The 13,219-nt window shown below is 40.7% G+C and overlaps 1 protein-coding gene across 1 annotated transcript in view; it reads left to right on the top strand.

Moving 5' to 3' along the window:
- LOC139158369 (killer cell lectin-like receptor subfamily B member 1B allele C) overlaps positions 1-10,247 on the top strand; it is a 31,356-nt gene extending 21,109 nt beyond the window's left edge. Inside the window, exons 4-6 of the mRNA XM_070735671.1 lie at positions 1,251-1,405; positions 5,043-5,149; positions 10,089-10,247. Of these exons, the coding sequence (XP_070591772.1) occupies positions 1,251-1,405; positions 5,043-5,149; positions 10,089-10,200 (374 nt within the window). The 3' untranslated portion in view covers positions 10,201-10,247. The remainder of the gene's footprint in view (positions 1-1,250; positions 1,406-5,042; positions 5,150-10,088) is intronic.
- The last annotated feature ends 2,972 nt before the right edge of the window (positions 10,248-13,219 follow it).

Raw genomic sequence — 13,219 nt, 5'->3', positions numbered from 1 at the left:
CCTTACAAGGCAAAGGTTGCAAGTTCAAGTTCCAGTGAAGGTATGGCTAGCTGATGAGGCCAAATAAGGCCGAAATAGATCTATCCTAGTCTCCCTTAATTTTCAAATTCAGCAAAAACATGTGACATATGTGTGTGTGTGTGTGCACGTGATACCATATTTTTTGGAGTATAAGACGCACTGAAGTATAAGACACACCTAGATTTTAGGGGTGGAAAACAAGGAAAAAAGTATTTTGAACCAAATGGTGTAGTAATATATTATTTAATAAAATATTAGTGTAGCCGAATACTTTTTACAAACTTCAAACTTGCCAGCGTTAAGACTAGTGGACTTCAACTCCCAGAATTCCCCCTCCAGTCATGCTAGATGGGGTAATTAGAAAACAAAACCAGCCCCATTATTGCAAAACAAAATGGGCTGGTTTTAGCCTGTTTTCCCCCCACAAAATTGAGAAAAAGTGTGGGGAGCCTGCAGAGAGCTCCTGTGTGCTGGAGAATGGCAAAAATGTCCCCATTTTGGTGAAAAAATTACTGTTTTTCACAAATTGAGGCATTTTTGCCTTCCCCCCACCAGTCTTAGGCGCTCTCTGCAGGATCCCCAGACCCTCATCCCACCCCATTTTTGCAAAAACATGGGTGAAAATGGCTCAGGTTTTTGGAAAAACAGGGGCATTTCTGCCGTTTCCCAGCACCCAAGAGCTCTCTGCAGGTGGAGGATGGGGGACTTCAGTACAGCAAAAATGGCTGCATTTGGTGTATAAGACGCACCGACATTTCCACCCTCTTTGGGTGGGGGAAAGGTGCATCTTATACTCTGGGAAGATAGATAGATAGATAGATAGATAGATAGATAGATAGATAGATAGATAGATAGATAGATAGATAGATAGATAGATAGATAGATGCTTTTGCTAGTTGATTGGTGTGTATATTTTTATAATTATTTTTATTTTTTTTCTCTTGTTAGACTAAAATAAGAGTGCATTGTTTTATATAACTGCATCCACAATGAAGAGAGTTGGAAGTCACCTTATATTTTAGCCCTTTAATGAAATTTAATAATATTCTTTTTAAAAAGAAAATGTTAACCTATGCAAACCATGAAATTGAATGAATGACCCCCAACCCAGTAAAAAATAAGAATTTTTAAATGGAATCCCCTCCTTACCTTTCCAGAGCTTGAAATATAACTGTAGGGTTGGTTACAGACATAATTATTTTAAAGAAAAGATTTGTTTTCTTTCCTAGAAAATGGATCCTGCAGTGTGTGTCCTCTAACCTGGCTTCCGTATGAGGACAAATGCTACTGGATTTCTACTAAAATCCAATCCTGGAACGAAAGCTACAAGGATTGTGCAGCAAAAAGATCTCAGCTATTGGTTATTTCTAGTACAGGACAGCAGGTAAAAGAATTTGTCACAGATTAAGAATCCAAAGCTTTCTTACTATTAATAATTATAATAATTATTATTATTATTAATAATAATAATAATTATTAATAATAATAATTATTATTATTATTAATAATAATAATAATAATAATTATTAATAATAATAATAATAATTAATAATAATAATAATAATAATAATAATAATAATAATAAATTAATAATAATAATTTATTAGATTTGTATGCCGCCCCTCTCCGAAGACTTGGGGCAGCTCACAACACATTACACAATGTACAAATCCAATATTAAAAAACAGATTAAAACCCTTATCATAAAAATTAATCACCCAAGCAAACCATACATAAATGAAAATGGCTAAGGAGAATATCAATTTCCCTGGCGACATGGGTGGGTTTTTAGGAGCTTGCAAAGGGCAAGGAGGGTGGGGGCAGTCCTACTCTCTGGAGGGAGTTGATTCCAGAGGGCTGGGGCCACCACAGAGAAGGCTCTTTCCCTTGGTCCCACCAGACGGCATTGCTTAGTCGATGGGACCCGGAGAAGGCCAACTCTGTGGGACCGACCCAGTCGCTGGGATTCGTGCAGCAGAAGGCGGTCCCAAAGGTATTCTGGTCCGATGCCATAACCAACACTTTGAATTGTGAAAATTGATCAGCAGCCAATGCAGGCTGCGGAATGTTGATGAGACATGGGCATATCTTGGGAGGCCCATGATCGCTCTCGCAGCCACATTCTGCACGATCTGAAGTTTCCGAACACTTTTCAAAGGTAGCCCCATGTAGAGAGCGTTACAGTAGTCGAACCTCGAGGTGATGAGGGCATGAGTAACTGTGAGCAGTGACTCTTGGTCCAAATAGGGCCGTAACTGGTGCACCAGGCAAACCTGGGCACCAGTTGCGGTCCTATTTATTTATTTATCTATTTAATTTATTTAATTTTAAATAAAAATATTTCAGTGGTTGGACTAGCATTTACCAGCAGGTTTCAGAGCCCAGGCATCAAACTTGCTGTATCATTTTGATGTCATATGACGTATCACATAATTTTTTGACTTAGCTGAGCTGGGATAGGTGTGGAAGGCATGTGATGCATCTGGCCAGTGGTCTCCCAATTGGACACCCCTGCTTCAGAGGAAGTGGGATTAGCCAAATGAATACATAGTAGGAACCTTCCCACATGGACGTTTACTTTGATGTATTCCATCTTTTTCTATCTGAAGGATAAGCAGGTGGGGTGAAATCCACTTGTTATTGTTCCTCACCACATCAGAAGCACAACCAGCAAAATATCAGAGAGCTGTTTGGGCAGTAAATTCATTTGGAATAATTTAAAATAGAATAACAAAGTTAGAAGAGACCTTGGAGGTCTTCTAGTCCAGCCCCATACCCTTTCAGAAAAATGGTTGCCCAATCCATTGTCCAATGTCCAAAGATATTTCACCAGAAGAGCCCTTCACTCCTCCACTCGAAACAGAATACAGTGATCCCTCTATTATCGCGAGGGTTCCGTTCCAAGACCCCTCGCGATAATCGATTTTTCGGGATATAGGGTTGCGAAAGTAAAAACACCATCTGCGCATGCGCACCCTTTTTTCTATGGCCGCGCATGCGTAGATGGAGGAGTTTGCGTTCCCCGCTGCCCACGCAAAGGGGAAACCCGATTCGGCTCCTCGCTGCTGCTGCAAGCTACCGAGCAGATCAGCTGCTGGGCGGCCGAAGGAACCTTCCCTGGGTCTTCCCCCTCTTGCTGGCGGGCGGGCGAGCGGCGGGCATCAGCGAGGAGCCAGGGTTTCCCCTTTGCGTGGGCGGCCGGGAAGACCCAGGGAAGGTTCCTTCGGCCGCCCAGCAGCTGATCTGCTCGGTAGCGCAGCAGCAGCGAGGAGCCGAATCGGGGTTTCCCCTTTGCGTGCGGGGAAACCCCGATTCAGCTCCTTGCTGCTGCTGTGCTACCGAGCAGATCAGCTGCTGGGCGGCCGAAGGAACCTTCCCTGGGTCTTCCCGGCCGCCCACGCAAAGGGGAAACCCCGGCTCCTCTCTGATGCCCGCCGCCCGCCGCCCGCCAGCAAGAGGGGGAGAGATAGAGAAAGAGAGAGAAGGAAAGAAAGACATGAGAGAGGGAGGAAGAGAGTGTGAGAGAGGAAGAAGCAAGATAGAGAAAGAGAGAGAGAAAGAAAGATGAGAAAGGAAGGAAGAGAGTGACGTCATCGGGTGGAAAAATCGCGATATAGCGTTTCGCGAAGATCGAGATCGCGAAACTCGAGGGATCACTGTATCCTACGAAAATAGACTAACAATCCTGGGCCTAGAAAGCCTAGAACTATGGCACCTAAAACACGATTTGAGCATTGCCCACAAGATCATATGCTGCAACGTCCTACCAGTCAATGACTACCTCAGCTTCAATCACAACAACACAAGAGCACGCAACTGATTCAAACTTAATACGAACCACTCCAAAACTTGACTGTAAAAAATATGATTTCAACAATCGAGTTGTCGAAGCGTGGAACTTATTACCGGACACAATTGTGTCAACCCCTAACCCCCAACACGTCTCCTTTAGACTCTCCACGATTGACCTCTCCAGGTTCCTAAGAGGCCAGTAAGGGGCGTACATAAGTGCACTGGTGTGCCTTTCGTCTCCTGTCCAATTGTCTTTCCTTTCTTTCATCTATCATATATATTCTCTTCCTTTCATATAACCTCTCCTCTAAGCCCACTTTCACCCGCTTTTATATTATCACATGTTTATTTTTCTTCCTATGTATTTGTGTATTGGACAAATGAATAAATAAATAAAATAAATAAATCCCTTCTTAAAAACATCCAGTGTTGGAGCATTTACAACTTCTGGAGGCAAAGTTTTCCACTGATTAATTGTTCTAACTGTCAGGAAATGTTTTTGTTTGTCATATGTGTTTGTAAATAAAAAAAAATTCTAATTAAAAAAAAAAGGAAATTTCTCCTTAATTCCAAATTGCTTCTCTCCTTGATTAGTTTCCACTCATTGCTTCTTGTTCTGCCCTCAGGTGCTTTGTAGAATAACTTGAGTCACTCTTCTTTGTGGCAACCCCTGAAATATTGGAACACGAGTCCTTCTTTTCATTAAACTAGACATTACCAGTTCCTGCAACTGTGCTTCATATGTTTTAGCCTCCAGTGCTCTAATCATCTTTGTTGCTCTTCTCTGCACTCTTTCTAGAATCTCAACATCTCTTTTACATTGTGGCAACCAAAATAAATGCAGTATTCCAAGTGTGGCCTTACCAAAGCCTTATAAAGTGGTATTAACACTTCACGTGATCCTGATTCTATCCCTCTGTTAATGCAGCCTAGAACTGTGTTGGCTTTTTTGGAAGCTGCTGCACACTGCTGGCTCATATTTAAATGATTGTCCACTAGGACTCCAAGATCCCTCTCATAGTTACTACTGTTGAGCAAGGTACCACATATATTGTACCTGTGCATTTTGTTTTTCTTGCCTAAATGTAGAACCTTACTTTTTTCATCATTGAATTTAATTTTGTTAGATGGCGCCCAATATTCAACTCTTTAACACAGTCTCAGTAATAGGCCATGGTGAGGGATACCAATAGCCATTCTTGTAATGAAAATTAAATGACATTTTATAGGAGTTCTTCCAGGACAAAATAAGTGATGGAGCATGGATTGGGCTCACATTCAAATTGCCAGAGGAGAAGTGGATGTGGGTCAATGGCTCACCATCAAACCAAACACGGTGAGTGTTCAAGAATCCATGGAAGAAAACCTCTGTAAAGTAGTGGGGGTTTTTAGAATAAAGTTTTTTAAAAAGAGAGGTGTATATATAATTTAGACACCTAGAGGCATTAGAAGCATCTTAAAAAGATTATAAAGCTTTCACTTCATCAATGAAGGAACTACATCAGTAGAACTGTGAAAAAGGTATGCCTAAGACAGAGTCAGAGGTGGGTTCCTCCCGGTTTGGACCGGTCCTCCAAAACCAGTATCAAACTGCTGGTGATGTCACAATGATGTCACAGAACCAGTTCAGTCAGTGCTGGTCTGTGGGCAGTGTTCCCTCTAATTTTTTAAATAAATAAATAGAAAAATAGATAAATAGATAAATAAATAGATAAACAGATAAACAGATGATAAACAGATAAATAGATAAATAAATAAATAAATAAATTCCCTTCTTTTTTATTAAAAGAAATTAATAATAAAACAAAACCAAAATCTATTACTATTAAAACTAAAAAAACCAGCAAAACCAAAAACACAACTATTAATAAATCCATGCTTTAAAATCTTCATTTCTTAAATATTTATCATAGTATTATAGTAATCTAATAATACTATGAAAATCTATCTGAACATCAATGCATCAATTAATATATTTCCAAGCTCAATTAATCTTCAGGCACTTAGCATTTACTATTATTAACTTTCATCAATCTTCTACATTCCAAGTATATTTTAAATTCATAACGCAAAGTCATAAAATCATACAGTACATATCATAAGCCCCTTATTTATCCTATGTATCTTTCATTAATTTTAACTATGTAATTCTATAAAGTTCTAAAATTCTAATCCAATTTTACGAATTAATACATCCTAATATTAAACAACATCTAAATATATCTTTTACCATCATTCAATGGTCAATTCATATTTAATAATCAATCATCCCTCCTCAAATTTCTACCACTCTTGCCAAAGGGAAGAAACCATGTTGTTTTTCAGTAGTCTGTGTTTTTCTTTTGATATTTGTTATTTTTCTTTTTAATTATAAGCTACCAAAGGTTTTTACGCAGCTGAGAGACATGAAAATTAAAGTATATTAAGAAATTGGATGATTGATATTGTTTTGCTGATCTTAATCTGCAGTAAAGCTGTTTTGGTTTTTAAAAAACCCACCATATTTTACCTCAGAGAATTTCAAAATAAAATACTGTGTGTCTATAACAGTGACCTCAGAATGGGGCAACTCTGCTAAGTATCAAAATGCCACTTTTGATTTTCTTTCTCTCTCTCTCTCTTTCTCTCTCTCCCCCTTCCTTTCTTTCCTTCTCTCTTCCTTCCACTTTTTTCTCTTTCTCTCTTCCTTCCTCTCTTCCCTCTTTCCTTCCCTCTCACTCTTAATTTCTCTCTTCCTCCCTCCCTCCCTTTCTCTCTCCCTCTCTTTTCTTCTCTCTCTCTCCCTTGCTTTCTTTCCTTCTCTCTTCCTTCCACTTTTTTCTCTTTCTCTCTGTTCCTTCCTCTCTTCCCTCTTTCCCTCCCTCTCACTCTCTTTCTCTCTTCCTCCCTCCCTTTATATTTCTCTCTTCCTTCCTTTCTCTCTCCCTTTCTCTCTCCCTCTCCCTCTTTCTCCCTTTTCTCTCTTCCTCCCTCCCCTCCCTTCATCTCCACTTCTCTTTCCCTCCCTCTCTTTCCCTTCTCTTTCCCTTTTTTTTCTTTCTCTCTACTTCTCTCTCTCTCTGCTTCTCTGGTGGGCCCCACCTCCGTGCCCTCCCCTTGACTCTGCTTCCCGCCACTACCGCGCAGCTCACCTCAGTAGAAGCCTTGACGCTTGGGTTGAGGCTCTTGGTGTCAGCGGCCACCATGGCGCCATTGCTGAGGTTGTTGTCATGGTGACTGCCCTGCGCCGGACAGCAAAGCTAACTGCCCAGGAAAGAGATGCAGGAAAGTGGCGTGTTTGAAAAGTGCGCCGCTTTCCTGGGCAGCCGGCTTTGCTGGCCAGCGCGGTGGCGGAGGAGGAGGTGGAGTTCAGGGCCGAGTAGGCCGAGCTCAGGCCCATCACCCCCGGCTCCAGGGGGCAGCCCCTAGCACAGCGGTGGGGGAGGAGGCCAACGCCTCCTCCAACGCCGCGTGGGTGGGTATCAGAGCTGGGGCAGCCTCATCCCTGGCTGCCGACGCCAAAGCGGGGAGGTGAGGGGAAGGTCCTCTGTGCGGGAATTTAAAATTTCCGCTCTGAGCGCTAAAAACCAGTGGGTGCTGCCATCTTTTTATTTGATTTTTTTTAAAAAAATTCCAGCTTTGTTTTTCTTCTTTACATGTGCAGAAGCCAGATTTCCAGCATTGTGCATGTATCATCATCTTGTTTTGGGTGGTGGTGGTGGTTGTTGTTATTATTATTATTATTATTATTATTATTATTATTATCATTATTGCTACTACTACTACGACGACGATGACGACGACTTTGGATTTTTTTGGCATTGGGCATGCACATACGTACCCTGCAGTGTGGGAGGAAGCAAACTAGCAGCGAGCTAAGTTAGAACGCACCCCTGGACACAATCCATGGCTTCATTATTTTGGCTTTCTGCTGCTATTAGAAATCCTTTCTATATTCATTCACTGTGTATGCTGTCCAACTCCCTATTTACTAGGGCAAAGCAGGGGAGGGGGGCCTTACAATTTAAAAAAATGTCATTAGCACTCTTTCTGGGAGTCATTGAGGCTACTTGGAGGTTTAACTGTGCCCTCAGGGCCACCTGAATAGTGCAAATGGGTGTGGAACCTTCTTGGAACTGCTGAAAGGACTGTGTTGTAAACAGGAGATACTGTAGGTGGCGACATATCTCTCTCCATCTGTTTAGAGAGGGCTGTTCAATCTTAAGGCGCATGGCCTGTTTGACTCCTCTTTCAAACCAGTATTCCTCTCTGTCCACAATGTGGACTGTGCTTTCTTCAAAATAGTGGCCTTTGTTTTTCAAATGCAGATGGACTGACGAATCCTGTCCTCGTAGATTTATTCTCCTATGTTGTGCCATGCGTTTGTGAAGTGATTATTTTGTTTCTCCAATGTACAGATCTGTAGATCAGTAGTGAGTTCTAAAACCCATTACTACCACTTTGCGCGCACGTGCAATGCTTCTGTGCCAAAGTGCAGTGTGAGTGGGCAGAGCCTACCACCACCACCGCTACCGGTTCACAGAACTGGACTGAACCAGGAGCAACCCACCACTGCTGTACATGCTTCACTGCATTGTACTGCACATATCACTTTACTCAGTTTGTGCTTTATCCTTTGGGTGGATAAGCTTCTGCTTATTTTTGGGGTTTACAGTGTATATGTATATTGTGTTGATTGAAAGCCCTCCTATGTTTTTCAGGTATTCCTGCAATATACGGAATGATAACACTTTCATTTGTTGTTCTCTTCTTTGTCTGTTATGGAGGAGCTGCTGCTGGGTCTTTTTTTGTTTGTTTTTTTTAATTGATGAAGGCCCATTTGGAATAGCCACAAGTTCTGAGGGCTTTCTTGGTATGTTTTACTTCTTTTTGTTTTCCATCTTTGCTGGTAGGCAAACTTTCAGCCCAGTGTTCACCTTCATTTCATGCTCCAGTGGGTAATGAGAATCAAAATGTAGATGCTGATCTGTGAGTGGGTGGGATGGGGGTGGGATTCTGTAAAGGTCAGTGTTAAGGCTTCTTTTCTTTCTGAATATGTACTGCACAATCCAACAATTGAATAATTTGCTCAACCTCTAATTGATTAGGCTGTAGTGTTTCAAATTTCTCCATATCTCCTCCATATCAATTTTCATATATATTTAGTAACCTTTTAAAATAGTAAATGCCCTTTAAAATAAAAGAATCTATAAATAAAACCCCAAAAAACTTGCAATAACAAATTCAAGTGGAAAAAAGCTGAATAATATAAAACCAATATTGCCAAATTAATAAACCAAATTAACAAACCTAATTAATAATAATTCCTTTAAATAGGTATTAAAAAAAGAAAAAATAAAGATACAGTATAGGATTTAAGGTTAAAAAGGAAGAATAAAAGAAAAGGTAAGGCATAAAAGGAAAGCACAGTAAGAAAGAAAAGAAAAAACAAAAAGAAAGAAAGAAAAAGAATCTTTCTTCTTTTTCTTACAAACTTCCCATGTTTGTGCTTTAGTGTGTGATGAGAATCAAAATGTAGATAGTAATCTGTGAATGGATAGGATGGGGGTGGGATTCTGTAAATGTCAGTGTTGAGGCTTCTTTTCTTCCTGAATATTGTACTGCACAGTCCAACAATTGAATAATTTGCTCAATGTTCCCAATGCAAGTTCCAGAAAGCTCCACAATGCTCCTCAAGCCATGAAGTGACCTGGGTGTATCTGTATCAAATTTTTTGAGTTTTATAAAAATTTTGCTTCTCTTTTTTGGTGTGTTGAATGTAACAAATGCACAAACCCAGAGTCACTTTTAATGATTCCAGAGAGTCAGTTTGATCTAGTTGTTAAGGCAGGTTAGAAACCAGGAGCCTGTGAGTTCTAGCCCCTCCTTAGGCATGAAAGCTAGCTAGGCGACATTCAGCCAGTCACTCTCTCAGCCCAGCTCACTTCACAGGGTGGTTGTTATGGGGAAAATAAGAAGCTGAAGGAGAATTGTTTATGTTCCCTGCCTTGTTCTACCCATAAAGTAATAAAGGCAGGATAAAATTCTAATGATAATATTTTGCAGCTCCAACAACAAAGAAGGCTCTGATTTACTAAATGTAACATATTTATGGAGGTCTCACCTTCCTATATCATACCATTTTGCATGTGCTTGTATACCTTTATGCGTATTTGTATGCGTTTTTGTAGGGGGGAAGGAAGGCTGTAAAAGGCAGGTGTCTCTGTTGATGGAACAGGTGACTCTTGTTTACCCTTTTTCCTAAACTGAAGGTACTTTTCTCTTTTCCTTCCCAGACCCCAAAGCTTAAAGGCTGACTGTGGTACAATAATAAAGAAGGGAATTGCCTCCGATATGTGCAATGCAGAGCTTCCCTGGATTTGTCAGAAACCATCTGTAATCATCTGAGGATTTGCATGCAGAAATAAAAATAGAATTCTCCTTCCCCTTGTAAATGTTGGCTGCCTTTTTCAGCAATGGCTGTTCCACCGCAGAGCAAAGAGGTGCTATCTGAGGAAACGGCTGCTAAATCTTTATACCAGCCTGTTGTGGATGAGAAAAGTAGCATAAAAAGTGACTTCTAAATAAACATGGTTTTGTGGAATCCCCAGCCCATGAAAAAAAAATTGAGCCCTTAGAAAACCCTATGCACACTCCTATGCAACTCTATTTAAAAATAGAGTTCAATAAATACCCCCAAATAAGATATCCTCCAATAATAAGCCCAATTGGGTGTTTGAGTGCAATAAGGCAATAAGGCCAAGTGCTTGTTTCAGGGTTCAAAAAAATATAAGACAGGATCCTATTTACGGAGAAACATGGTAAAATAAAATAAGTTATAGTTGCATCTTTAAATATAGCCTGTCATATGAAAAAGAAACCAATGGCTATCTTTAGAGATATGGTGGTTGTTTCTACTATGTCTCTTTATGTTGTTTCTACTATGTCTATGTCCACCACACAATATCTTCAGTTTCAGATTTTTAAGATTTAAGATTTAATTGGATTTGTATGCTGCTCCTCTCCGAGGACTCGGGGCGGCTCACAGCATGTACAGAAAAAAACAGGAAACAGTAACAACACCTTTCAAATTGATATAGTTTTGGCTCTTCCCCAGTATTGCTATTGTTATGTTTAGATATAATATGGGATTTAGTTGATATGGATGGATATTCAATGTTTAAAGACAAGTATTTTCTTTTTCTTTTAAAGGATAAGTATTATAAAATAAGGGCTAAGAAATATACATGTAACAGATAAATAAAGATGTATGGAGAAGATTGAATCATGTTGGCCTAAATGTATTTGATGGGAGAAAGCAGCTTACAAGATGTATTAGTGAATAGCATCCTAAATTTGAATGAGGAAATAGAACAATTTTTTTGGATCCAGGTGATAAAATTAAAGGAGGCAGCATTTGATGGATGATAAATACCGAATGTAAAAATATATGAATTATGGTATTGTAATTTATAATTGAAGATATGAGATATTGCATATTTGTACGAGTGGAGAAAACTCACCCTTCTATCTCTGGATTTCCAGTCAACCTGTTTTTGGGTTTGGTGGATTCCGATTGTACTTGGATCATTGCTGCAGAGTTGTCTGAGGATTCTGCAGCTTTGTCTTTGTCGACCACATCTTTGAAGGTGGTTTCCCTTTGACCAAGGAGTTTCTTTTCCAAGGTGAGATCCCTCATGCCCAGTATAACACATAGAAACATAAAAGATTGATCACAGAAAAAAACCTCATGGTCCATCTAGTCTGCCCTTATACCATTTCCTGTGTTTTATCTTAGGATGGATATATGTTTAGCCCAGGCATGTTTAAATTCAGTTACCGTGGATTTACCAACCATGCCTGCCACTGTTCCCCCTAAGCTGAGTTGTGCGCTCTAGCGCACGAGATTTCAATGCTCAGCGTGGGAATTTCTAATTCCAGCGCAGAGGTCAGACCTCTGCGCTGGAATTGGAAATTAGAAGAACTGTTGCTGCTCTGCAACCATAGGGCAGCAACAGTTCATTTCAAATAAAGGCGGGAAAGAAAGGGGCCAATTGCAGGCCTGCTTTCTTCCCCACCCCTTAAACCCTGGGTTCTTGTTCTTTCTTGTTCAGCTGCCGGCCGCTGGGTAAGGTAAGATAACCATCCCTGGGGGGAGGTAGTGACGACGGGGGGCCCTGGGCTTAGCACCGCAGCCGGCCACCGGGCTTCCTACCATCTGTGGGGGTAGCGGCGACTGGGACCTCTGTGTCTAGTGGCATGGCCTGCTGCCAGGCCTCCTACTATCCATGGGGGTGGGGGTGGTAGCAGCGACCAGGGGCCCTGGGCCTAGCAGCATGGTTCGCCTCCAGACCTCTAACCCTCTGTGGGGGCGATAGCAATGACAGGGAGGGAGAGAAAGAAAGCGAGTTGGAGAGATAGAAAGGAAGGAGGGAAGGAGAGAAAGAGAGGGGGAGATAGAAAGGATAGAGAGAAAGAGGGAGGGGGAGAAAGAGAAGAGAGAAAGAAAGAGAGAGAAAGAAAGAAAGAGGGAGAGATAAAAGGGAAAGAGGGAGAAAGGCAGGAAGAGAAAGAGAAAGGAGGGAGAGAAAGAGTTTGGGAGAGATAGAAAGGATAGAGAGAAAGAGGGAGGGAGAGAAAGAGAAGAGAGAGAGAAAGAAAGAGAAAGAAAGAAAGAAAGAAAGAAAGAAAGAGGGAGAGATAGAAGGGAAAGAGGGAGAAAGGCAGGAAGAGAAAGAGAAAGAAGGAGGGAGAGAAAGAAAGAGTGGGAGAGATAGAAAGGATAGAGAGAAAAGAGTGGACAAGGACAACGATGGAGTAGACAAATACAACGATCGAGTGGACAAAGACAACGATGGAATGGACAAAGACAAAGATGGAATGGTCATCCTCAATGTGAGAGACAGACGTGAGAAACTCTAAGGCGAGCCAGACTTTTTTGACTTATAATTAAATCCATTTATTTATGAATATATTGGATGTTGATAATGTTTTTGATCTGAGACTGACAGACTAAACCTAAAGTTCTCGAATACATCTTGGTATTTCTAGAGGGAAAGATCTATCATTTGCAATGGCTATTGTAAGAGGCTAATCTTAGGAAGTTTCAAGTGTTGAATGATTACTGTCCATTTGAAAATATACTATTGAAAATATAGAATTATGGATGTCAGAACTCACGCGTGCGTGATACATATTTGTAACTCAGTATTATAATAAGCCTATGAAGCCACAGATTTAGTCCTTGATCTTTCTGTTGAAAAGGATCTCAGGAGAACAGGAGTTGTGTTTCTCTGTAGTAGAATAAACTAAACATATTTGTATTATTGTATTTTTTTTGTGATACACAGTGCCATGCTGGGTGATGATAGTAGAAGCCAATTTATGGAAGACACCATATTAGCATTAGACAGACCAATTATTTGAT

The sequence above is a fragment of the Erythrolamprus reginae genome, chromosome 2 (genome assembly GCF_031021105.1).
Source record: "Erythrolamprus reginae isolate rEryReg1 chromosome 2, rEryReg1.hap1, whole genome shotgun sequence".
NCBI lineage: Eukaryota > Metazoa > Chordata > Lepidosauria > Squamata > Dipsadidae > Erythrolamprus > Erythrolamprus reginae.
Note: the sequence above shows the minus strand (reverse complement) of the source record. Positions and strands in the feature narration are given on the sequence as shown.